Below are 27,449 nucleotides of genomic sequence, written 5' to 3'. Positions count from 1 at the left end.
GATAATGGTGATGTTTTATTTACTGAGTGGGAAGGAATTTGAATTTTTTTTTTTTTTTTTTTTTTCTTATGTTAGGGAACCACTCCAAGGCAAGGGCCCTTTGGACCCACCCTTGCAGAGTAAACCCTGTTCTTGTGCACCGCACCTTCGGAAGTTTTCCTACACAAAACTAGTTAAATTGCTGACTTTTCACCAGGAGGTGTGGCCCCAAAAGATTGTTTGCACCTATGAAATGTTCTTTGAACCTTGAAGGGAGTAATACTCCAAGATCAAAACCTTCACCACTTGGGCCAACCCCTTGGGGTTGGGCTATTTTAAGTAGATGACATTGAGGCTTTGGTTGCTTTGAGGGGTCTTCAGATGATCTTGAATTTAGGTTTTTCCAATTTGCTATTGGAAGGGGATTCATTGTCTGTTATTGAAGCTATTGTTTCTAAGGAACCTAATTATTCAAGGCAAGGAAATATGATCTCTGAAATTCAAAGTCTTATTTCCTATTTTGCAGAGTATGATGTAATTCACGTTGGAAGGCAAAAAAATGAAGCAGCTCACTTAGGCCTCGTTTGTTTTGGGAAAAGATCTCATCTCATCTCATCTAATCTAATCATTACAACTTTCCCAACTTCTAATACAAAATAAAATAAACAATTCAACTTTTTCAAATCCCAAAACAAAAATAATATTAAAAAATATACTCTAACAATATTTTATTCAACTTTTTAACTTTCATCTCATCTCATCTCATCTCCGAAAACAAACGAGGCCTTACTTGCAAGGCACGCTCGTTTTGTGGATGACACTATTCAATGGTGGCATCAATGTCCAGATTTTATTCAGTCTAGAGTCTTGCTAGATGCTAATTTCTAATTGTATGGTATTAACTTTGTTATTGATTCTATTATTATGAATGACAATGTTTTGTTCTAAAAAAAAAACCCAAGGTCAACATATGCCTTTCGATAGTTGTCTCAAGGTTTACGTTTTTTTTTTTTAAAAAAAGTAAAAGTAGAACTTAATTAATAGAAAAAGTTATAGCTCAAGTCCACATGAAGTATACACAAAATACACATAATTACCACTAAGCACTAATGATGGATACAAGCAAATTATGAAAGTTGTCTCCATTACAAATAATGACTGAAGCTCAGGAAAATAGTGTGTTAAAAAAGAATCTCTTCAGCTCATCCAAGGAGCGCTCCCAGTCTTCAAAACACCTATTATTTCTCTCCATCCACAAACACCACATAGTACAATGAGGGATCATTTTCCACACAGCGGCAATGTAAGCATTACCCCTAATACTTGTCCAACATTTAAAAATATCCATAACTCTTCCAAGCATAACCCATGCCACACCAGTCCAGTTAGGATCTCATCCTAAAAACCTAGCCTCCTCACAATGTAACAATAAATGATCCATGGATTCTCTGGTTTTTTTACACTAGAAGCACCAATCCATAATGATGAGACCCCATTTCCTCAAATTGTTAGTGGCGAGGATTCTCCCAAGGGACGCAGTCCAAACAAAGAAAGCAATCTTGGGAGGAACCTTACATTTCCAAATACTTTTCCAAGGAATGCAATGATCATTAGAAAATCCAAAAAGGGCCTTATAATAGGAACGCACCGAAAATCTTTTACTCCCACCAGAAGTCCAAATCATCATGTCCTCTACCACATTACCAAAGTCATAGCATACAATGAACCAAAGAAATCAGCAAATGTTCCAAGTTCACTTGAGCCACTAAAAAAATTGACATTCCCATGGATAGAGACATTGGAACAAACCAACAAGTCAGCCACCACAGCCTCTTTGTCACTTGAAATCTGGTAAAAAGTGGAAAAAACATACTTAAGAGTCCTTGCACCACACCAAACATCATGCCAAAAATAAACACCATCCCCTCCCAACCTCAAATCTGAAAAAGTTGGTAAACCTCTCCCATCCTAAATGAATATATTTCCACAACCCCACACCATATGCCCCCCTAACTTCATTAGAACATGAGGCCCCCTATTACTCCCATATTTTGAATCTCTAACTACTCTCCATAAAGACTCCCCTTCCCAGCCAACCTTCTTTCATTTTTTTCTAACGCACCCTCCCAAATAATTTTTGCCTTGAAAGAAATCCCCAATGGAAGACCAAGATATTTCAAGGGAAGCGAAGAAACCTTACAGCCCATAATGTTAGCCAAGTACTGAACATGATTCATTGAACCCACAGGAACCATTTTAGACTTCGATAGATTCACCTTCAATCTCGAGACAGCTTCAAAACAAAGCAATAGAGCCCTCAAATATTGAATATGACCACAATCCAGCTCGCGAAAAAGTAAGGCATCATTTGCAAAGAGAAGGTGGGAAATAGTAACACTTCCTACAAAAAACCGTAAAGGAAACCTCCATTACCAGCTACACCCAACATGCGACTAAGAGCATCCATAACAATGATGAAAATGAAAGGAGAGAGAGGGTCCCCTTGTCTTAGAGATTATCTTATACGCCCCAATAACGAGACTAATGGAGCGAAAATTGTTCACCTCCACAGCCCCAACCCACTTAGGGACAAGAGCAATAAAAGTCACATTAAGGCTTTTTTCAAACTTCCCGAAAAAGTGAAGTTCATGAAAAACCTTCATGATATCCTCCCCAACAACCCCCCAACAATCATGGAAGAAAGCAATAGAAAACCCATCCGGACAAAGAGCTTTATCCTTAGCCATCCCACCAATCACCTGATAAACCTCATCCGCCTCAAAAAGGCCTCTCCAACCAAATAGAACTCAACTGATCGATGGCCTTGAAAGCCAAGTCATCAAGATTAGGCCTCCAAGGGAATTGTTCCATAAGGAGACCAACATAATAATTGACAATATTGCTCTTAATAACATCATGATCCAAACAAACCTGGCCATCAACCTAAAGCATCTCAATAGCATTATTCCTACGATGAGAATTAGCCACCTGATGGAAGAATTTAGTACATCTATCCTCTTCTTTCAACCAAAGGGCTCCCAATTTCTGTCTCCACAAGATTTCCATTAAAAGTACCTTATCAAGCACCGTGGTGATATATATTTTCCTACGAGACTCCTCCACAAAAAGAGGAACGATCACCTCCCGTCTCCCCAAAACCTGCAAATCCTCAAAGAGTGACCGCTTTTGACTATCAATACGTCCGAAGACATCTACATTCCACATCTTCAAATCCTTCTCCAAGGCTTTGAGTTTACCAGCCAAAATAAAACTTGGTGAGCCCTCCAAGATATACGAGGACCGCCATAAGCTCACCTTCTCCACAAAGCCCTCGACTTTCAAATACATGTTTTCAAACTTGAAGTATCTATTACCCTCATGAATGCCCCACAATCCAACACAATAGAAAATGGTCCAAACAGACCCTAAGTAATCTTTTCTGGAGCAATGTAGGGTAATGAGCCTCCCAGCCTCCCAGGAGGGAGATGGCAAAATCTGTCCAAACGGGACCACGCCCGATCATTGGACCATGTGTGCATACCGCCGACTAGAGGCAAATTCACCAAGTCCATATCAAAATTGAATTCAGAAAATTCTTTTATTGCAAGACTTTGTCGAGGAATCCTCTCAAGCCCCGTAACCCTTGCAGCTTTGCATCTTAGGTTTCACACCTTAGACCCGCATGGAATTGGAGAGAGCAGCAACCTGGAGAGAGAAATCAGCATGAGCACTGGAGAGGATGAGGAAGGAGAGCTTAAAAGGGACCAAGGGGCGTGCAAGAAGGGGACATTGGGATTTTTGGCAGTGTCCGAAAATCACTTTGAAATTTCAGCTTCCAATTCTAGGGATTTTGTTTTTCCTTTCTCTGGATTATGGACCAGTCTTTATTTGGTTAATAGCTTGTTTTCATACTTGATGGGAGAGAAATTTCGTAACCTAGGTCAAGGGAAACCTTTGGGCAGTAGGGTTTTAATTGGGGGTTTTGATTTCTTCTCGGTTTTAATTTGTATTCTCCATAAACCTCTATCATTCTTATAGACATTGAGATTAGGGTTTCTCTGTGTCCTCTTTGATCCATCGTTGATTGAAGGCACGGTGAATGCTTAAGGGATGCAGACCCTAATCCTGAGTTGCATGTTGATTGTCACTTTGATGTGAAATTTGTTGAAATTATTCAGAAAATGTTTTGTTAGTGTTTTAGTCATATACATCATCCAAATGCTTTTATCTTGACTGAAATTGCATATGACAGTAATTGTGGAATGCAAAACTCTCCTGAAATCCCTCTGTGCAAAGGAGACCCGAAGCCTAGGCGTTTTTCTAAAAGCTTTTCAGAACATTGGCCTTGAATTTTGAATTTGTTCTTCTTTATCAAAGCAGAGAGTTCAGTTTCTTTAGCTGTTTTTATAAATCTAAGTGTGCATCCAAATCCATCTCATTCTCATCTAGGATTCTCAGAAAAGAAGCAAAAATTATTTTCAAACCCTTGAGTTTTCTGGTATGAACAATTTGGTTTACAAACCTGCCCAGTGATCATAAGATATTTGCACAGCTAATATTTCACTGCTTAATTCCTGTTTATTCCAATAAACAATTGCATAGCACTGAATCTATCTTAATCCCTATGAAATCGACCTTGGGACTCTCATTATACAAAAGTTAGAAACCTTCTGCACTTGGGAGGCAATTTAAAAGAAGAGCCAGTAAGTTCCACCAACTACACTAACCAACTAACTCATCCCATAGTTCTAAGGGGGCTACTCTTCTTTTTTGCTTGATTGAGCCACTTTCCCTCATCCCACTCGTCCAGCCCTCTTTACAAACAATCGTCATTTTTTTTATGGTTTTTCTGCTTCTCATAGATGCTCGATAATAGAGTTGGATATCTTTGTGGCATTCTTTGTTTATCCATGGATCCTTTACTCATACTCAAGAAATTGGAAGTATTGATCCAATTAAAAAAAATTAAATTGAGTCCTTCCTATTATTGTCCACATTTGGTCCATATACTCACATCCTCCACATTCTTAAAAGAACAAGCCACCGTATGATTACCAATACACTCCTCAATAGACTCAACCACCCTCATATCCCACATAATATGAATACCCACAGACGCTCCATTGGAAGCAAGTGACACCCAACCAACATACAGACAACCCCATGAGCTACCAACGACACTTCGATCAATAAACTCAACCTTAGTTTCTGTTAAGAGGTGCTTGAATTCAGATAGAACAGTACATGTGTCGTAGGTTCGCTCAAGCGAAGGTTCACTCGGCTCAAGCGAAATCAGACAGAGAGCCTCGCTCAAGCATCGCTCGAGATTCAGCTCGAGCGAAATCAGACAGAGAGCCTCGCTCAAGCATCGCTCGAGATTCAGCTCGAGCGATATGAAGACAGAGAGCTTCGCTCGATATCCGCTCGACACCCAGCTCGAGCGAGTTCAGGCAGAGAGCTTCGCTCGACCCTCGCTCGACATGCAGCTCGAGCGATATCCAAGTCAGAGAGCTTCGCTCGACATCGCTCAACTGTTGGCTTGAGCGAAGTGCAGAAAACCTACGTTCGCTCGACACTCGCTCGAGTGTTCGCTCGAGCCAATGTTCACAGAAGTGAATTTTACTGTTCCTATAAATACCAAACGGCGCCCACTTCTTCAAAAGACTTCAGAAATCATTTTTTGTCTTGTTTTTAGTGTTTTCTTGAGAGAGAAGTCTAGAGTGAGTTTGAGAGATAACTTCCTTGTGAAGTTTTGTTGTATTCATCTGTACTCCATCTTTGTTGATAGTGAAATCTCCGATACCGACCCCACCAGTGGACGTACGCTCAGATTGAGTCGAACCACTTAAATCTTGGTGTTCTTTCTGTGTGATTGTCATCAATTTCTTTTGTTTATTTCCGCTACTATACTTCGAGTTAGTCTTAGATATACAGTTATTCCCAACAAACTGGTATCAGAGCTTGGCTCAGGGTGATCTGGAGGGATGGCTATGGCTAAGTTCGAAGTGGAGAAATTTGACGGTCAGAACAGTTTCAGTTTATGGCGCATCAAGATGAAGGCTTTACTGCGACAACAGAGCTTGTCAAAAGTATTAGAAGTGTCGGTATCTGACGATTCTCCGACTCCTTCGAAAGAAGAAGAAGAAAAGGTACACAGTACTATTCTTTTGTCACTATCTAATGGAGTTTTAAGAGAGGTTGCTGACGAGGAGACTGCAACTGGTTTCTAGTCGGCACTTGAGAATCTGTACATGAAGAGATCTCTCACCAACCGTTTGTATTTGAAACAACGGTTATACACTCTCAAAATGAAGGAAGGTACTCTTATTTCTGAACACCTAGATGAATTTAACAAAATCATTATGGATCTGAGGAATATAGATATTAAGCTTGAAGAAGAAGATCAAGCGTTAATTATCTTATGTTCATTACCCACATCTTTTGAGAACTTTGTGAATTCTATGTTGTATAGTAGAAATACAATTTCCTTGGTAGATGTAAAGTCTGCTTTGAATTCTAAGGAGTTGAGGAATAAATTGAGTGTGAAGAACACTAATGAACAAGCTAGTGGCTTGTTTGTTAAGGGGTCCTCAAGCAGGGGTAGATCGAATGACAGGAGTTCAGTAAAGAATAAGGGGAAATCCAGGGGCAGTTCACAAACAACGTTTAGTAAGAAAAACGTCAAATGTCATTACTGCCATAAGTTTGGTCACTACAAGAATGAGTGTCCAAAATTGAAAAACAAAGAGGACGGCACTAGTTCCTCTAATGCCGTTAGTGTTGCTGATGATAGGTCTGACGACTCAGATCTTGTTCTAGCAATTAGCGACTCCAATAGTCGCTTTAGTGACAAGTGGGTCATGGACTCAGCTTGCACTTTCCATATGTGTCCCAAGAGGGACTGGTTCACTAACTATGAATCAGTCAACGGAGGCTCCGTTCTGTTAGAGAATGATATGGCTTGTAAAATTACTGGAATTGGTTCAGTCAGAATTAAGATGTTTGATGGAATTGTCCGGACATTGTCTAATGTTCGACACATTCCAGAGTTGAAAAAGAATCTTATTTCTTTGGGTACTCTTGATTCTCTGGATTACAAGTACACTGGTGAAGGTGGAGCTATCAGAGTCAGTAAGGGCTCTATGGTTGTGATGAAAGGAGATAAGACAAATGGTCTTTATTTCCTTCAGGGCTCTACAATGACAGGTGTAGCTGCAGTGTCTGTTTCAGATATGCGTTTGGGTCATATGAGTGAGAAGGGGATGTCAATTTTGAGTAAGCAAGGTTTGCTGTGTGACCAGAAGATAGGGAAACTGGATTTCTGTGAACACTGTGTGTTTGGAAAACAGTGAAGGGTTCAGTTCTCTACAGGGGTTCACAGAACCAAAAATTCTGTGGACAATATTCATTCTGATCTTTGGGGCCCATCTTCCGTCCCGTCAAAAGGTGAAGCTCAGTATTTGTTTACATTCATTGATGATTTCTCAATGAAGGTTTGGATTTACTTTCTGAAGCAGAAAAACGATGTATTTGTTAACTTCAAACAGTGGAAAGCTTTGATTGAAAATTAGACGAGCAAGAAAATCAGACGACTTCGCACTGACAATGGTATGGAGTTTTGCGGAGGTGAGTTTGATGAATTCTGCAGAAATGAGGGTATTGCCAGACATCGTACAGTTAGACATACTCCACGGCAAAATGGGGTAGCTGAACGGTTGAACAGGACTCTCTTGGAGAGAGCCCACAGTATGCTTTCTAATGCAGGCTTGGCTAAGGATTTATGGGCTGAAGCAATCAACACAGCCTGCTTCTTGGTTAATCGTTCTCCAGCCACAGCGATTGGTTTGAAGACTCCGAATAAGGTATGGTCTGATACTCTTGCTGATTATTCAAATTTGAAAATTTTTTATTGTCCTGCATATTTCCATGTTAATGATGGAAAACTTGAGCCAAGGGCAAAGAAGGGCATATTCATTGGGTATGCCAGTGGGGTGAAGGGATTCAGGTTGTGGTGTACTGATCCTGAATCACCCAAGTTTGTGATCAGTAGGGATGTCACTTTTGATGAAAAATCCATGCTTAGTCCGAGAAAGGATATTACTGTGTCTACATGACAAGAACAGGATGTTAGAAAGCAGGTGGAGTTTCAGGTGGAAGCACCACGAGGGCTGCCCAGTGGCGCCCAAGATCATGCTATTGCAGATGAGCATGATTCTGATTCAAGTAGCAGCGCACAAGGTGAGCAAGACTACAATATAGCGACTGGTAGACAGAGGAGGCAGATTAGACCACCTCAGAGATATGCTCATGCAGATATGGTGATGTATGCTCTTACCACGGCAGAGAATATTGTTGGTCAGGAGCCTTCCAGTTATTCAGAAGCTGTCAAGAGCGCAGAATCTGCACAGTGGTGCGTAGCTATGACTGAAGAAATTGAGTCTCTTCACAAAAACCAAACATGGGATTTAGTTCTATTACCAAAGAAGGTGAAGACTGTTGGCTGCAAATGGGTCTTCAAAAGAAAAGAGGGAATCCAGGGTGATACAGATGCAAGATACAAGGCACGCTTAGTTGCTAAGGGCTTCAGTCAAAGAGAAGGCATCGACTTCAATGAAGTCTTCTCTCCAATGGTGAAACACAGTTCAATCAGATTGCTACTTGCTATAGTAGCATTGTATGACTTAGAGCTACAACAACTTGATGTTAAAACAGCGTTCCTACATGGTGAGCTTGAAGAGACCATTTACATGCATTAGCCAGAGGGATTCATTGTAGAAAGTAAAGAAGACCATGTGTGCAGATTGAAGAAATCATTATATGGTTTGAAGCAGTCGCTAAGGCAATGGTATAAGCGGTTTGATTCATTTATGATTGATCATGGTTATTTGAGAAGTAACTATGATAGTTGTGTTTATCATAAGGAATTATCTGATAAGTCTTTCATTTATTTGCTATTATATGTTGATGATATGCTTATTGCTGCTAAAAGCATATCTGACATTGGTTTGTTAAAGACCCAACTCAGAAATGAGTTTGAAATGAAAGACTTAGGTGCTGCGAAGAAAATTTTGAGAATGGAAATCTTCAGAGATAGGAAAGCTGGAAAGTTGTACTTGTCCCAGGGAAAGTACATTGAGAAAGTGCTTCAGAGATTTGGAATGTTTGATTCCAAACCAGTAAGTACACCACTTGCTACGCACTTTAAGCTTTCTGCTTCCCTATCTCCTCAGACAGATGAAGAGGAACAGTTCATGGCTAGTGTTCCTTATTCCAGTGCAGTTGGCAGCATCATGTATGCAATGGTTTGCACTCGTCCAAACATTTCACAGGCAGTGAGCGTACTTAGCAGGTATATGGCTAATCCGGGTAAGACTCATTGGCAGGCTGTGAAATGGATACTCAGGTATTTGAGGGGAACCCTGAACTTTGGCTTAATATTTGATAGAGATGTCGATCTCAGTTCCAAAGTTACTGGTTTTGTTAATTCTGATTATGCTGGAGAGTTAGATAAGAGAAGATCATTGACAGGTTATGTTTTCACTTTGTGTGGGTCTGCTATTAGTTGGAAAGCAACACTACAATCCACTATTGCTTTATCAACTACAGAGGCAGAGTACATTAAGGAGGTCATTTGGTTGAAAGGCTTGATCAATGATTTAGGTTTACAGCAAGATGGGATCTCAGTATTTTGTGACAGTCAGAGTACAATACATTTGACCAAAAATCAAATGTATCATGAGAGAACGAAGCACATTGATGTTAGGTATCATTTTCTCAGAGAGATTGTTACAGAGGGTGTTATACAGATTCTCAAGATTGCTACTACAGAGAATCCAGCAGATATGATGACTAAGCCAGTTGCAGTATACAAGTTCAAACTTTGTTTGGACTTGATTGATGTTCGCATTTTGTTATTCCCGTAAGGGATTTGGTGGTGGGGTTTAGTTTTGTGGTCAGAGATTTTTTGTGTTGAAATTGGCAGAGTTCAAGCCAAGGTGGAGATTTGTTAAGAGGTGGCTTGAATTCAGATAGAACAGTGCATGTGTCGTAGGTTCACTCGAGCGGAGGTTCACTTGGCTCGAGCGAAATAAGACAAAGAGCCTCACTCAAGTATCGCTCGAGATTCAGCTCGAGCGATATGAAGACAGAGAGCTTCGCTCAATATCCGCTCGACACCCAGCTCGAGCGAGTTCAGGCAGAGAGCTTCGCTCGACCCTCGCTCGACATGCAGCTCGAGCGATATCCAAGTCAGAGAGCTTCGCTCGACATCGCTCAACTGTTGGCTTGAGCGAAGTGCAGAAAACCTACGTTCGCTCGACACTCGCTCGAGTGTTCGCTCGAGCCAATGTTCACAGAAGTGAATTTTACTATTCCTATAAATACCAAACGGCACCCACTTCTTCAAAAGACTTCAGAAATCATTTTTTGTCTTGTTTTTAGTGTTTTCTTGAGAGAGAAGTCTAGAGTGAGTTTGAGAGATAACTTCCTTGTGAAGTTTTGTTGTATTCATCTGTACTCCATCTTTATTGATAGTGAAATCTCCGATACCGACCCCACTAGTGGACGTAGGCTCAGATTGAGTCGAACCACTTAAATCTTGGTGTTCTTTCTGTGTGATTGTCATCAATTTCTTTTGTTTATTTCCGCTACTATACTTCGAGTTAGTCTTAGATATACAGTTATTCCCAACAGTTTACTATAAACAAACAATGCCAACTTTCCAATGATTGAGAAGATTCTTAACCCGAAGTTGCCTATTGGGATCATTAAGACCCTGAACATTCCTATAAAGGATTTTAGGCTTCGTGGAGAGATGCCACCCTTCCCTTAGATCTTCCTCGACTGGCACTCCCTTCCTGCGTATCATAGTTAATAGAACAAGTAAGATGCTTAAGCTCTCTATCTTTTCTTGAAGCAGATTTTGGGGAGCTATTAATCCGGCATGGGCTACAAGAGCTCCTAGTAATTTACAGGATAAATTGATAAGCCGGGCATTCCCAACCCACCAAGCGAAACCGGTGGTTTCTTGATCATGACCGGCTAAGGCTAAAATTCCATTAAAGTTTTCATGAGGCTGATCTTGAGCCTCCATCCAAGCATGAATACCTTCATTTAAAAGAATATTTTTTGTGTAGAAAGTCTCAAATTCAGGATCTTCTACTGCACGGATTTCCTGAGAAACAAAGTCATAGGCACGTAGGTTCAGAGCCAGACCGACTACTCCAAGAGCACTCATCCATAAACTGGTTACTAGTACAAATAGCATAAGGAAATGTAACCAACGTTTATTGGAAAAAGTAACCCCAAAGATTTGGGACCAAAAGTGGTTAGCGGTGACCATTGAATAAGTTTCTTCAGCTTGAGTTGGGTTAAAAGCACAAAATGTATTTGCACCATCACCATCTTCAAATAAAGTACTTTCTAAGGTAGCACCATGAATAACGCATAGCAGAGCAGCGCCAATTACACCAGCAACCCCCATCATATGAAATGGGTTCAATGTCCAATTATGAAACCCTTAGAAAAAGAGAAAGAATGAAATATAGCTGCTACACCAAAGCTAGGCACAAAGAACCAACCCGATTGACCTAGTAGATAAATCAGCAATACCAAAAAAAAAAAAGCAATTGGAGCAGAGAATGCGATTGCATTATAAGGTCGCAATTGAACAGATCGAGCAAGTTCAAACTAACGTAACGTGAGACCTATTAGTCCAGAGAGCAACAAAAGTCCACAGACTACCTAATTGACACCAACAAGTAAAATCTCCTTGTGCTTCTGGACCTCATAGTAACAACAAAGAGTGTGCTAAACTATTAGCGAGAGTAGAAACTGCAGCGGTTAAGAAGTTGCAGCCTTCCAAATAGGAACTCGCCAATCCGTGTGTATACTATGAAGTTACAAAGGTTGTACCTGTAAACCAACCCCCTAAGGCAAAATAGGCACAAGGAAAGAGTAATAGACCGGACCAACCTACAAAAACGAAATGGTCCCTCCGTAACCAGTCATCCATAATATCAAATATATCATTTTTGTCTTTGGTAAATTGACCAAGGGCTATAGTCATAGTGATCCTCCTATTCAACTACTTCAACTATTTTCGAACACCTCATAGAATTTTCCAGGCGTTCGAGGCTTATATCATTTATATTTATATATGATTTTTTTTTTCTCGTATACTGCCCCTTCCCTTCTTTCTAATGGGTTTCGAATATAAAAATCATTTATTGGTACATTACCTAATCGAGGTAAATCCATGAACTCAATTTAGTTATTATTTCCTAGTCTTAATAACCGCTTGTACCTTGAATTGTCTTGTCTTATGACTCATTAATCAAATAGATTAATTTTTTGAATAGTTCTTTCAAAAAAAGTGATTCCTTTTCTCACTACCAATTGATCCCCAAACATATTCCTCTCATTCCATCAACTAATCTTATTCTTGAATTTCGTTTGTGAGTTCATTTGTGAGATTGATATAAATAAATATTTTTATGTATTCCTTAAATTTCTGTGTACTAAACTACTATAGTATCTGCCTCAATAACAATGAGTAATGCCCTCAATTGCTCCTCAAACCCCTTCTCGCATGAGATCCCCACACATTTATGAATTTCCTTCACTTTCTGAATCACCCAATCCGAGGGTAAGCCACCTATTGAAGGCAAAGATGGCAAATTGCATAACGGCATTGGATCCACGACATCCTCACTAGACACCAACTATAAATTGCAACCATCCTCCTCTATCGCAGGGGAAGTGCACAAAGGCACTGACTCCTCCCCATAATCCCCCAACCCAATCTCAACACCTTCTACACCTTCTACACCTTAGACAAGCTAAATGTCCACTAGGTTAGCACTGTTGCCCACCATAGCTTTCGAAAAAAGAGAGCATAAATAGTCCCTACAACCCAACACCAAGGTGTCCTCCAAAGGGGCAGCCACAAACAAGGGCCTAGCAGTGATAATAGAATTATCACTAAGAATGAGCAGAACCTACAGGGGTGAGTCAACATCAACGCTCCTAGAGCCAATAGAACCTTGAAGCACAATTGCAGTCTCCTCTTGCCGCAATATGGTCTAAGGCCCAAAACTTGAAAAAAAAATCCCGTTACTACATATTATTGCCTGCCTTGAACGGCGGCGACACTACATAAAGGGCAGCAGGGTCGTTACCAAACGAGGGAGAAGATTCCCGCAACACCATCTCTAAAATCTAGTTCATCGGCGGGACGACGATGGGAAAATGATCGTAAGCACTCGTTGGTCGATTCTGGATCGGTCCTAGTGAAGGTGGACCACCCGCCAACGACTTGGGCCTTGCAGATAAGGATGCACCTCTATCGAACAGAGGGAACCCGAGAGGAGTTTTAACCTGCCACAGAGGCTGGGTGTTATTCTTAAGCTCCCTATCAAATCCTTCTCTTTCCTACCACCAATAGGTCCCTTTACAGAAGGCCCAGAAGAGAGGCCCAATGAATTAGACCTAGATAAAACCATATGGCTCGGATTAGAAAGGGACAAGCCCATAGGCAATCCCAGACCTGAATCCACTATGAAAAGGAGATGGTTGATCTTTTCCTTCACATCAAGCAACTCAGTTTTCATTGCTAGCAGAACATTCTTCTTAGGATTTTCTGACACAACTCCCTCAGGTAGGAGAGGACCGCCAATCGTTGCGTGTGAACCAGAACAAGAGCGTGTGGCCTTGTGACTGGTAAACCAGACCCGGTACCAAAAGACTCGCCACTCCTCCCTAAACCGCCATAGCGACGACAATCACATTGAGAAGGCACTGGCTTAACCAGCGCAGCCTTATACGACACCACTGGACCCAAGGAAGAGCTAGACAACAACCTCTTGAATTGGGATTGCTCCCCTCCCTTCGGCAAGCCCTCCAAAGGATGATTTGACTCCTCTATTACCATTCACCATAGCAGGGGGAGGTAGGCGAAAAAAATCCCTATGCGTTCTTGCAAAACAGACCCACTCTCTACCTTGAGTTCCCTCAAGTAGAACCATAAAACTACGTCTAACATCACCTCCATAAACCTCAAACGACAAGAAGCAATTGAAAGAGTTTGCACGACACTAAACTAAGAAGATTCGGTCACCTTCCCAAGTGGTTTTGAGAAATTCCCTTTGGCCTCCCATCGAAACGCATGCATCCACTGTTTGACCAGCCAAACCGCCACCACATTTCTGAAAAAAAAGGACTTCGTCACTAGTTTACCCTTCTCATTGATTTTGAAAGCCCCTAGTCCTCAATAGAGAAAACAAACAGCTTGGCATCCACCCGTAAACTCCACATCATGCCCCCACACCACATGGATAAAGCAAAGATGAAATAGATAGAGAAAGATTAACAGATGAGAGAAAAGGGAAAAAAAAACTTTTGAAAAAAGCTCAAGAGGAAGATTACTTCCAGCGAGAAGTGCCAGAAATAAGATCAAGGTTTATGTTAAAACGAACTTCTCTAACATTAAACAATTTTTCAAACAGAGAAAGGTTAAGAGGAAAACAAAGGGCCTTTCTTTTGTTTGGCTTTGGCTTTGGCATTTCTTTTTATTTTTACCTTTCTTGTGGGGGGCAGGAGGCTGAATCTGAGGGATGAAAGTCTCTAAATTAAAATATCTTTTTCATAATATTATCAAGAACAAAATCTAGAGCACGGACATGATTGTTCATCATCAATCAGAGATACCTTTAGGATTGTCAGGACGGTAGCACTGAATGCACAGGGTAGAAATTTTCTCCTTTTAAAAAAAAATGCAATTTTATTAATTGTGTAGAGGAGTGCAACCCTAGTACACAGCAAGTAAACAAAAAGGATACACCCAATTACCATTGTCTTTCTATTTTATTTACGAGCTAAGTTAGCATAAACAAATATCTAACCAAGTACTGGCAATCATACTGTAAAAATGCTCGGATAGTCATGATGCATCATGATTTGTAGCAATATTTTATATATTCAAGTTAATAGGTTATTGGAATTGAATTAGGTTTGGAAGGGTTTTTACATCAAACGCGTATTATTAAACGTTAATTAGCATTTGAAAGCTGCCACTGCCACTTTAGCAAAACCAACAATGTTATTGTAAGAAATTTCCTACATTTAGCTTTTAAGCCAGCTGAACTCTCATTGGACGTTGACACATAAAAGGTCTGGTGAAAGAACATCTTGATTTGTCACACTAACAAAGAGACCATCAACTCATCTTTGTAAGACAAATTAGGAAAAAAAAATGAACCTTACTTTTGATAACTGGGACCGTGGATATGAGATGTAAATGAGAATGCATGTCGCTTGAGGAGTTCCATATATAGCCTATACGCCCCAGGCTGGTGCTGCCGATTTGGAATGACCCTGTAATAGACCACAAAAGGCAGGATGTCTATTCAATCAATTGAAGAATGTGTGTCGCCAAAAGAAGGATCGGTGATGCTTTTAGAGGGAAAAATGCAAGGGATCGGTGATGTTTTTAGATGGAAAAATAAAAGAAAAGTCTTTTACATGCTACAATACAACCCAAAGAAACATTCAAAGAAAAAAAAGTAATGACTCAAAACAGTTTTACTTAAGCAAACTCCCAGTAATTCATATATGATGTTCAATCCAGATTATCATATCCTAAAGATTAATCCATGAAGGAACAAAAAAAAGTGCAAGCTTTAACAATGATTATGATATACCCTGATACTTGTTTTGGCTTTAATACTAGTTAGTAATTATTATTAGTATTATACTTAGTTGGAGGGAATATTTTTTGTTTTGTGGGGCGGGAGGAGAAAATAGTTACATTGTGTAAAATTATCGGAAGCCTATTGGAAATTCCTTGGAATTGGAATAGGTGGGCTGCTGATAACAGATGTAAATCAGTGACAATTAACTGATTAACCCCAATACAAAGCAATTTCTGAATATTCTCAGGAGCCCTAGCTACTAGATATCCATACAATTCTCTCGCTCATAATAGCAGCCATTCACCTTCTTTTTATTCTCCTTTTCACACTTCTCTCTCTCTAGGTGATAGCTGCCACCCCTGCAAACTAATATCTTAGACTCAACCAAATTAGTTTTCTGACCTAGCCAAATTATTTTTCAATCCTAATACTGCCACAAAAAAAGAGGATCATGCAGCCAAACAATGCATGTCTTGGGAATGTTACAATCCCAATTCCAAAGTGCTAAGGGTTTGGTCAAATTAGTATTCAACACTCTTAGGACTTTTCTTATTGTTTTCTTATTGTATTAATAAGAATAGGCTTAGCCCAAGTACACAAGATGGTATACAAAAGGTAACACTTATCTAGGAAGAAGAAATGGAAACAAGAAAATCATGAAAATCAAGGCCTTTGAAATCAACAGCTTTGGCCCATAAAAACAAAGTTCTAACAAAAAGTAATCTAAGCTCGTCTAATCAGCACTCCTTATCTTCAAACATTCGGTCATTACACTCCTGCCATAAGCACCACAGAATACAAACAGGAACCGTCTTCCACACAGCTATGATTTGTGGAATACCGCCTAGATTTGTCCAACTGGCCAAAAGCTCAACCACTGTGGCAATTATAACCCAGGATAGCTCTAACCGTCTGAATACATCTTCCCATAATGCTCTACCAACCTCACAATGCAATATAAGATGATTCATAGCCTCACCACTTTTTTTGCACATACAACACCAATCCACTATAATCATACTGCGTAGAAGCTTTATCTACTGTTGTTTATTTGATCAATCGTCTGCCTACTGCCACTCTAAATTATGATTCTCCCTATTTTCGATTATTTGGCAGATCTCCTGAGTATCAATCATTTCATACTTTTGGGTGTGTTTGTTTTGTTCATCTGCCACTAGTTGATCGTCACAAGCTTGCTCCCCAGTCTGTCACGTGTGCTTTTATGGGATATAGTCCTACTCATAAAGGATTTGTTTATTATGATGCTCATGCAAACAAATTCCGGATCTCCCGAAATGTGATTTTCTTTGAAAATCAATATTTCTTTCAGTCTCAGGTTATTTTTGATCCTCCTATTACTCTTCTACCCGCTTTTCATGATGTGCCTTCTTCTATTGAGCGATTTAAACCAGGTGTAGTGTATCATAGACGTCCTCCTTCAACGCCTCTTCCAGACGTTGATCCGTCATATGATTCTGCGGTTCCTATACCTCGGCGCTCCACCCGGGTTATACATCCACCAGATAGGTATGGTTTTTCTCATACCTCACTTACTGCCACTCTTGATAATGTTCTGTTCCTCACTTTTATATTCAGGCAGCCACCCAAGCATGTTGGCAGCAGGCCATGCAAGAAGAAATCCAAGCTTTTCAAGACAATCACACTTGGGATCTTGTGATTTGTCCCTCTGGTGTCAAACCTATTGGTTGTAAATGGGTGTACTCAGTCAAGTTTCAGTCTGATGGCTCAGTGGACAGATATAAGGCCCGTCTCGTGGCTCTTGGGAACCAACAGGAGTATGGTATTGATTATGAAGAGAATTTTGCACTTGTTGCGAAAATTACTATTGTACGGACTATCTTGGCACTTGTTGCGTCGCAAGGATGGTCTTTCCGACAGATGGACGTAAAGAATGTTTTTCTACATGGGGATTTGAAGGAAGAAATCTATATGTCTCCAGATCCCGACATGTTTGCTACACCTTCTTCAGAGGTTTGTCGGCTACGCTGATCTTTGTATGGACTGAAATAGGCTCCACGTGCATGGTTTGTTAAATTTCGCTCTACTCTGCTTGATTTTCACTTTACTTAGAGTCAGTTTGATTCCTCTATGTTTCTTCGCAAGACTTCTGCAGAAATTGTATTGCTTCTAGTATATGTTGACGACATTGTGATTACTGGCTCTAATATTGAGTTAATTAAGTAATTACAACAGCATCTCAAGGCCTCTTTTCACATGAAAGATCTCGGTCCCCTGTAGTACTTTCTTGGCCTTGAGGTGCAGATTACTTCGACTGGTACATTGTTACACCAGCACAAATACATGCAGGAAGTGATTTCATTGGCTGGTCTCCAATCGGGTAATTATGTTCTTACTCCCTTGGAGGTAAATCTTAAGATTCGTCAGGAGGAAGGCGAGCTTCTATCAGATCCATCCTTGTATCGGCAACTCGTTGGGAGTTTGAACTACTTGACGATTACTCGTCCTGACATTTCTTTTGTTATGGAGCAGGTCAGTCAATTTATGCAAGCCCCCTGACACCTTCACTTAGCCGTTGTCCGCCGCATTATCAGATATCTGAAAGGCAACTCTACATGTGGGTTGTTCTTTCCTAAGGAATCTTCCTTACGGTTGGTGGAGTATAGTGACGCTGATTGAGCCGAATGTGCTGATACTCGTCACTCTGTTACTGGTTGGTGCATGTTTTTAGGCAATGCACTCATTTCTTGGAAGAGTAAGAAGCAAGACAAAGTTTCCAAGTCTTCCACTAAGTCTGAGTTTAGAGCTATGTCTTCCGTCTGCTCTGAGATCACATGGCTTCGTGGGTTATTGGGTGAACTTGGTTTTCCTCAGCTTCATTCCACTCCTCTTCATGCTGATAATACCAGTGCTATTCAGAGCGCCGCTAATCTTGTCTTCCATGAGCCTACGAAACATATCAAAGTCGATTGTCATTCCATATGCGAATCCTTTGACAGACATGTGATTACTCTTCCTCACATTTCAACCGAACATCAAACTGCAGACATATTCCCTAAAGCTCTTTCTCAGCACCGACATCAATTTGAGGGGTGATGTTATGGAGATAATTTAGGGATTTGATTTGTCATATTTTAGGAATATTTTCCTTGATATCTAGATTGTATATAGCAAATAATTAGGTTGTAAATAAGTTGGAAATACTTACCTTGTATAGCATTTAGGCGCTGGAAATCTGGCATTATTTATGTAAACCTCTTCTATATAATGAAAGGAAACCCTATGGAAAGGGCATTCAGACCAATTTGACACCTGTTAGGTAAGCAAATGTTCAAAAAAACCAGCAATATGCTCTTTAATCATAGGAGCCTTCGTACAAACAGCACAATCTACGTTCAGCATCTCAATGGTATTAGTTTTCCTATGGGAATTGACAACTCTAGAGAAAAACTTTATGCTTCGATCTCCTTCTTTCAACCACAATGCTCGTGGTTTTTGCCGCCAAGAGATCTCCTCCAATAAGGTAACCCGGTAACCCTCTCTAATTTTGAAATTAACCGTCATCCAAGAGAATTCTTCCAAAGAAAGAGCCCGACCCTCCTATACCCTCTCTACCTACTATAGCTCCTCCAACATGGACTTCTTGCGGTCATCTATATCACTAAAGGATTGAGCATTCCAAAACTTTAAATCATTTTTAAAGCTTTCAACTTACCCGCAAAAATGAAGCTAGGGGTGTCGTGAATCTGGTATGAGGATCACCATTGCCTGATCCTATCCACAAAACCTTCTATTTTTAGCCACATATTTTCAAATTTAAAATACCTACTCCCTCCTTGAATACTACCACAATCCAGCAAGATAGGAAAATTATCATAACAGAAGCAAGGAAGCCTCTTTTGACATAGCTCTAGATAATGCGTTTCCCACTCCGAGGAAACTAAGAATATGTCCAATCTAGACCACGTTTGGTTGTTAGACCACGTGTATGCTCTATCAGTGGGAATGTAGTTATCACTATACAGATTTTAGTCATATCTTCCTTATTTAGACAATATTTTGTATTCATTATTTAGACAATATTTTGTAGCTGTAAATAGCTTGATCATAGCCTTGATTCTGTAAATTAGTAAGACTTTTATAGCTTTCTTATTTAGTTAGATTTGATTGCTGTAATGGCTGATTTCCAGCCTTGTGATTAGTGATATTGTTCTATATAATGAGAAGAACCCTCACAAAGAGGTCACGGAATCCAATTTGACATGGTTTCAGAAGCCATAACTTACAAATATTTCTGGTTCTTTTTCGTGGGAGTTTTTTTTCGTTGGGGGACGATAGTGTTACCACTGTCGGCATTGTCTATGAGGATTTTTTGTCTCTTCATCGTTGTTGGGCTGCGACACCTTGGAGTTTCTTTGGTCCTCGGCACTATCAGCAAGGTTTGGGCTCTTAGTGATCATGCTAGTTTCTGTGCAAGTTTGGAGTTCTCAGCAGTTCCCATGCAAGCTTTGGAGTTCTCGGCAGTTTCTGTGGAAGCCTTTGGGTTCTCGGCAGTTTCTGTGTTGTTTGTTGGTTCACGGTAGTTCTGTCCTTTTTTGGTTCTCAGCCTTCCAATATCTGATATTATGTGCAAGCCCATCAGAATCTTGGTGCTCAGTAGGTACGTGGGCAGGTATTCTTCTTGGCTGTTTTTTTTTTTTTCCTTTTACAAGCATCATGTCTTCAGAATCCTTTGCTGTGAAATTCACAAGTAAGAATTATTCTGCCTGGGAATTTCAATTTCGCTTTTTTTTTTTTTGGGGAAAGAATTATGGGGTCATATAGATTGTAGTGATCCCGCTCCTATTGAGCTTTCTAAGTTGGCTCAGTGGAAGATCAAAGATGCTAGGGTGATGACATGGATTTTAGGCTCTGTTGATCCTCTTATTGTTCTAAATCTAAGCCCATGTAAGACTGCTAAAACTATGTGGGAATACTTAAGGAAAGTGTATAATCAGGACAATTCTACCCTACGTTTTCAGTTGGAGTACGAGATCGCCAGTTACACTCAGGGCGATCTCTCCATTCAAGATTATTTTTCTGGGTTTAATAATCGATAGCCTCATCACTCCCAGCCTCTGTACACATCAGTCAGGCCACATCCTCCTGTTGAAAAACCTTCATCGGAGAGGATACCACCTGAGAATCGAGAGAAACCACATCCCTGCTACTCATTGGTATTGTTTGTCTGTGCTATGCCGAAGATCCGACCCCCAGCGGTGAGGAAACGTCTAAAACCATTTATGGTTCTACTGCTGTTGACTTCACTATCTGAGCCTCCGTCGAGGGTTCCTCGACTAGTCACGAGTCTATCGTAGCCTTCTCCAACGAGGTTGACTGACTCCCACCGGTAGAAGCCCTACATCACCACCCTATCTAATTCTCCACACGGGCAGGGTCCTGATCTTTGTCTTACCTCTGCTTTGCCCCACGAGTTGAGGCCCAAAGGAGTGGCCCATTCTATTTGCATTTTGCCCTACTTTCAGCTGCCCATCTACTGGATTGAAGCCCGTTACACCTTACTGATTAGGAAGTTTGCTAGGTCAACTCGCCTCCAAGCCTAGGCCCATGTCATATTTTTCCTCAACGCATCGTATCACGGAGTCTAATTTCTCCTGCAGTGCCATCAATTGTAATTTCACATCCAAAAGTGTATTGTGCACACCATCCTATGCCAAACCAACAGCGAGCCGACCACTGCCACCGCCACCTTTCCACTGAGTCCTTGTCGTACCAGCAGTTTGAGAAGCCATTTCTGTCCCATGGTCGTTATTGTGTCTTCCAGTGTCTCCTTTCTGAGCTACCATAACACCGACTTCTCCACCCCCCGCTCATGGGATTGCACCGGCATCGTTATCTGCACCAGGGCCTCCTTGTACAATTTATTTTGCAGTTGATTCACGGCCACCAACGGCCTCAGAAATACCCCTCCTCTGTTACAACTCATGTTTCCTCCCTTTTTTGCGAACTCCCACAGCACCTCCGCCATCCTCCTCCATCCCTTACCCTCCAACTCTTCTGATATAAAAATAAATAAAGCTACGTCTGCCACCACCACCATACTCCACTAAAGCCATATAGCAACCACGGGCATTTGAACACATCTGCACAATAAAGCTTATGTTTCCCTCCCTTGACGTGGTGTAAAAATTCTTTTTTCGCCCTTCAGACAATCCTCCAGTGTTTTGGCAAACCATTGCACCATGGACATCCCCAATCTCATCTCTTTCACTACCTTCCAACTCCTCTCAGTTACCAGCATGGAGCTTCAATCGTTCGACAATGCAAAAACTTTTGATTCTATCACTAAGTGTTTGGGGAACCCTATAAACACACTAATCTCACCTAAAACTCAACACTCAAACATAATCTTGCCATTAAAACCCATCAAACATCATCGGAATTGGTTCGGAGAGAAAACTTGGGAGTGAAGATTTTAAATTCTTATTATATATGAGTAAGTCTTGAATATTGATATATGAGTGGAGCCGCCAAAAGAGAAAAGGCTACCATTGGATCAATGTTGATAGAGTGGGCTATCAGTATTATGGACTTAAGAGTATCTCAGATGATCTGCGAATAGTAGTAAAATAATTTATGGATAGTAGTGAATAGTTTGTAAATAGTAGTAAAATAGTCTGAAAATATCTAAAAACAGTTGTGTTCCCAAACAGGTGTGTCAAGGATTTTATGAAATTACTATCCAACAATCCCAACACTTATGAATCAATTTCCAAGCCCATAACAATTAGGTTTGCCTCGCTAAGGATCAACTCCTCAATCTTATCATGCTATCTAAGCATTTGTTAGCGGTAACAATTGAGTATACATTTGCCTTCCTCTAATGGCATTCTATGACTGAGAGATAATCTCTTCCAACATCAACTTCAACCTATCCAAAAGGACTTTAGCGATGATTTTATAGACTCCATTTAGGAGACTTATATAGACCCATATTGGCATTTCCCACCGAAAAATTGGAAAGAAAACCCCCCCCTCCCCTACAGCAGCCTCCACCATTCGACTCAGTGCCTCCATAATAATAACAAAGAAGAAAGGGGATAAAAGGTCCCCTTGTCTCAAACCATGAGACCTATGGAAGAAACCACATGGATTACCATTAACCAACATTGAAAATCGAGCAGTAGAGATATAATGTCTAATCCACGTGCACCACCTCTCCCCAAAACCACATCTCCCAAGCATATAGAAAAGGAAATTGGGATTTCATTTTGTATTTTAAGTACGCAAATTTTGGGAATGCTGAGATGAGGCCAGTTTCATCACAACTATTATCCTCTATTTCAACGAGCTATGACATGGGGCGGCCCACTCTTGGCATTTTTTGTTTTGACATCTGAGTCTAAATACTACTATGTGGTGATCACATTAGATAGAGCAATACTGAGGTCACACCCACTTTCATCATTAATAAAATCTTTATCTTTAAAGCTATTGCCCGGAAAACGCTTTGCCTATAATTACTCCAATGTTCATGATTTCCTTCTATCTATTTCTTCCTAGCTAGGTGTTATCTCTTATATATATCTAGTGTACTTGGTTATGCCTACTGATTTAGGCAAAAAGGAGTTTGTTAAGTTCATATGTATGGGAAGCTCTCAAATGATTAGCAATAATAGTAGCGGTGAGTTGATTCGATTCATAAATTCTTTGAAATTGTGCACACCAAGGCAAGTGGATTTAGGGCATGTTCGGACACTATAAGAGTTCTCATAATTCTCAAAACTTCTCATAATTTCATTCCCAAATATCACTCAAACACAAAACGCTTTTCAATTTCAAATTTTCAAATTTTACATCCAATCATTACCTAATCATTATTCAAACACAAAAATAAATACAACTTTTACAAACTTTAAAACAAAAATTATATTAAAAAATTATATTCAAACAATTTTTTAATTTTATTCAAATTTTTCTCTCTCCTTTCCCAAAACCTAATAAAACATCTACACTCAAGTCATTTCACTATTATTCACAAAATTCTGAATACTCCAAGTGTCCAAACATTTTTTTTTATAAGTGTCTAAACATGCCCTTAGTTAATATAGATCTCCAAGTGTCCAAACATTTTTTATAAGTGTCTAAACATGCCCTCTGGAGAGTCCAAACATGCCCTTAGTTAATATAGATCTTAAATACAAATTTTGGATAGTATAATTAATTTTAAAAATGAATGAGTATTATGGCATAGATATTTTTCAATATGCTTTATTTTGAAGGATAGCATACAAAACATCGCACCTAAACTATCTCAGTCAAGCTAGCTTTTTACAAACAATGAACACCAATGTTTAAAATATACAATTTAAGTAATGCATACTAATGTATTATGAGATGTTTACGCCATCTTGAACTCATAAGTTGATTTTACAAGTGTTATAATTAAAAATGAATATTGTGGAAAGGTTTGCACACTAAGTCAACTCAAGTAATAACAACAAATAAAGATTGCACTTATTTGTTCAGTTATTATGCATTGTCGATTATGTTTATTTGTAAATATTGTGAATATCTATGAGCATCTTTAATTATGTGAAATTTATTGTAGAAGTGCAGTTCTTTAGTTTTAGAAAGAAGTCCCCATATGGGACAGGTCTCTAGATTGACATGGTGCAACCATGTTGATCTTGACCTCAAGAGGAAGCAACAGTCCCCACATGGGGGGAAATAGGCCCCAAGAGAAGATCATAAAACCCAATCATGGGGGGCAAAATATATAACAGACAGTGTTGTGGCCTAGGGGATATGGTTTGATATTATTAGAGAATGACTGAATAATTGTGTTACTCACAGTAAAATATTATCTATTTGCATTGTGATATATTTGCACATTATAAAATTTCACATTTGATAAGCTAGCCAATTTTTTGTTGGATAAAGGAAATAAATAAGTTCTCTAAGCTCAACTTCACACTTATATTAATTTCTTTTATTTACTGTGATGACTCATTAAGCCTTATCATAAGTTCCAGATGCATGGAGACTATTCTAGCTTGAATTTTCAGAAGGTTCTAAGTTTTTTTGTGGAACAAGGGCTTGTGGTGTTTTTAGTTACTCTACTTATTATATCTTTTTATTGGCACCGGGTGTCCGAGACAGCAACTCTACTTATTGTATACAATTGATGAGCTATAACTTAGTAAATGTTTGAGGCATTAAAATTAGTTCGAATATTTGTTCTTTATGTGTTTTTCTTCATAATGTGGCTTATCTGAGCTGATATGTATAAAGATAATTTATTTTAATTTTATGAAACTGGAAGTTGGTACAAATGGTTTTATTTTGCGTTAGGATGATGTTCTGGTTACTATATATTATAATCTGCAGCTTTTGGGAATATTAGTGCCATAGCCGTTGGGGTTTGGCTCATGAACCATACCGATGATTTATAAACTACACAAAATTATAACGGAAATTCCTTAAAGCAAAGAAAAACTAACTGAAGAATAAATCATCCTTAAATAGCCCCAGAAACTCGAATTACTCTACCAAATATCCCAAGTGGCTTCACATACGCACACAGTTCGAGTATATAACATCTAAAAAAAAATCAAAAGACATACACGTAATATTTACTGGAAATATAAACACCATACTTGCATACATGCATACATACATGGGCGTATTTATCTAGCCCAATACCTTAAGTATAAGAACAAGAAAACTAGAAAAAAAAATACAGAAAAAGTAAGAAAAAAATTTAAGGGGTGACAGTAAGGGAACCTGGTGGAGAGGAGAGAGAGAACAAGCATAGGGGGAGCGATCTTGACGGTCAAGGCCCTCTCGAGGAACTTCCACGTGATGGGCACGTGATTGGCAAAGCAGATATGGGAGACGAGGATGTGGGCAAGCTCGACGGAGGGCAAGGTCACGCCTGCCGAGCTAAGGCTGGCGCTGAGCCGCATCGCCCAGAGCACGGCGTCACTGTTCTGGTCCTGCGCCGACTTGGTCAACTCCAGCACGCCATCCCAAAGGCTAAGCGCCTCCTCAACTGCATGTACGGACACCTCCATCGGCATCCGATTCTTCTTTCTTCGTCTTCTTCGTCTGCTGCAGCTTCTTCTGATTAAACAAATTAAAAAGTCCTCTGCGGAATTGTTCTCTATGCAACTGTTTGTGCTTTGACTGAAGGAAACAGAGAAAGAAAGAAAGAAACGGAGAAAGAAAAAAGTCGGCCTTGAGGCGCGTAGGGAGTATTCCTCTTTATAAATAGATAAAATTCCGTTGCTTTGAAATGCTGATGCTTAGCCTCTTTATTTATGCGATCAAATGAAAAATTTAAAATAATTTATGAATAATAATAAAATAATTTTAACTTAAAATTTTTATAGAATTTTGAAGAAATAGAGAAAAGATTAAATAAAAAATTATAAAATCAAATATTAAAATATTATTTTTTTAATATTATTTTTTTTTTAAATTTGAAAAAATTGAATTATTTTTTATATTTTATTTGCAAGTTAGAGAAAATTGTAATGTTAGATAATAATTAGATAAAAAATTTGAAAGTAAAAAATATTTATATTTGAATGGTATTTAAATGTTGAGATGAGATGAAATGAGAAAAGATAATTTGAAAGACTTGTGAAATCAAACTAAACCCTGCTCTTCTTGTTAATATGAATCGTCCGATGTCACAATGCGTGAATCGAGTGTGAATTGTGATACAATCAAATAACAGTAATGTTATATAGTCTTATGGCGTATAAGTTTTATGCACTTTAAAAAAAGATTTATTCATTTTTTTCAAAAAAATATATATGAGACTTACATATTTTAAGACTGTAAATATTATTTCTCATTAAATAAATTGATACCATTATGAGTAATTATAGAAAATAAAAATAAAAAATTGTATTGTTTTTAATATACACAAAACATTACTATCATGGATTTTATAGCTATGAAAAATAATGTTTTAATTTCACAATAATTGATATATTGGCAAACTAGATTTGCAAATAATAAATTTAAAAGAAAAAAATAAATGCTACATCCACAAAAAGGTTTTTTTATAGTAAATTTTTAAACGGAGTTTTTTCATGTAATATATTAGATCTATTTTATAATAAAAATAACTTTACAATCTTACGTATTACGTAAATCATATAATTTATAAATTTATTTTTGTAAAGTCACTTTATAATTAAAGTATTTCTAATTTAAAAAATTCATAAAAATCCTTCGTGCGTGCATATTTTGAAAATAAGTAAAATTATATTTATAATCTTTTAAGCATTTGTTGCTTTTGCTTTCCCAACCCATGTGAACTCCAATATTTTGGATCAAAGTCAATTTATCTCAAAGTAATTATTGATAGGATCTATTACTTTTTCAATTTTTTATAAATAAGTTAAACTCATCTCCACTTATTTCATGTATTTTAACTTAAAAAATTAAATTCATCTCAACTTAACATTTTAATTTAAAAAGTTAAACTCATTTCAACTTTAAAAAATTAAACTCATCCCTAGGGCTGAGCAAAAATCTGACAATCCGACTCTGAATCCGACTCCGCTTTGGCTCCGCTCCGACTTCGCTCCGGCTCCGACTTGTCGGATTCGGAGTCGGAGGTTTTTTCCTCTTGGAGGTCGGAGTCGGAGTCGGATTTGGATTCACTAATGATCCGACTCCGACTCCGCTCCAATCCGACTCCAATCCTCCGCCTCCGACTCCGCCTCTGCCTCCAAAGTGGCCCTCCGACTTCGCCTCTGCCTCCGATTTTATACTTATTTTATA

General features: G+C 39.1%; 1 protein-coding gene across 1 annotated transcript in view; it reads right to left on the bottom strand.

Moving 5' to 3' along the window:
- Window positions 1-25,895, bottom strand: part of LOC109011046 (mediator of RNA polymerase II transcription subunit 33B-like) — a 42,777-nt gene extending 16,882 nt beyond the window's left edge. Inside the window, exons 1-2 of the mRNA XM_018992064.2 lie at window positions 25,434-25,895; window positions 15,241-15,351 (exon numbers count right to left, since the gene is read on the bottom strand). Of these exons, the coding sequence (XP_018847609.2) occupies window positions 15,241-15,351; window positions 25,434-25,729 (407 nt within the window). The 5' untranslated portion in view covers window positions 25,730-25,895. The remainder of the gene's footprint in view (window positions 1-15,240; window positions 15,352-25,433) is intronic.
- Between the last annotated feature and the right edge of the window lie 1,554 nt (window positions 25,896-27,449).

This window comes from Juglans regia, chromosome 8, assembly GCF_001411555.2.
Source record: "Juglans regia cultivar Chandler chromosome 8, Walnut 2.0, whole genome shotgun sequence".
Classification (NCBI taxonomy): Eukaryota; Viridiplantae; Streptophyta; class Magnoliopsida; order Fagales; family Juglandaceae; genus Juglans; species Juglans regia.
This window is presented reverse-complemented; position numbering and strand designations above follow the sequence as displayed.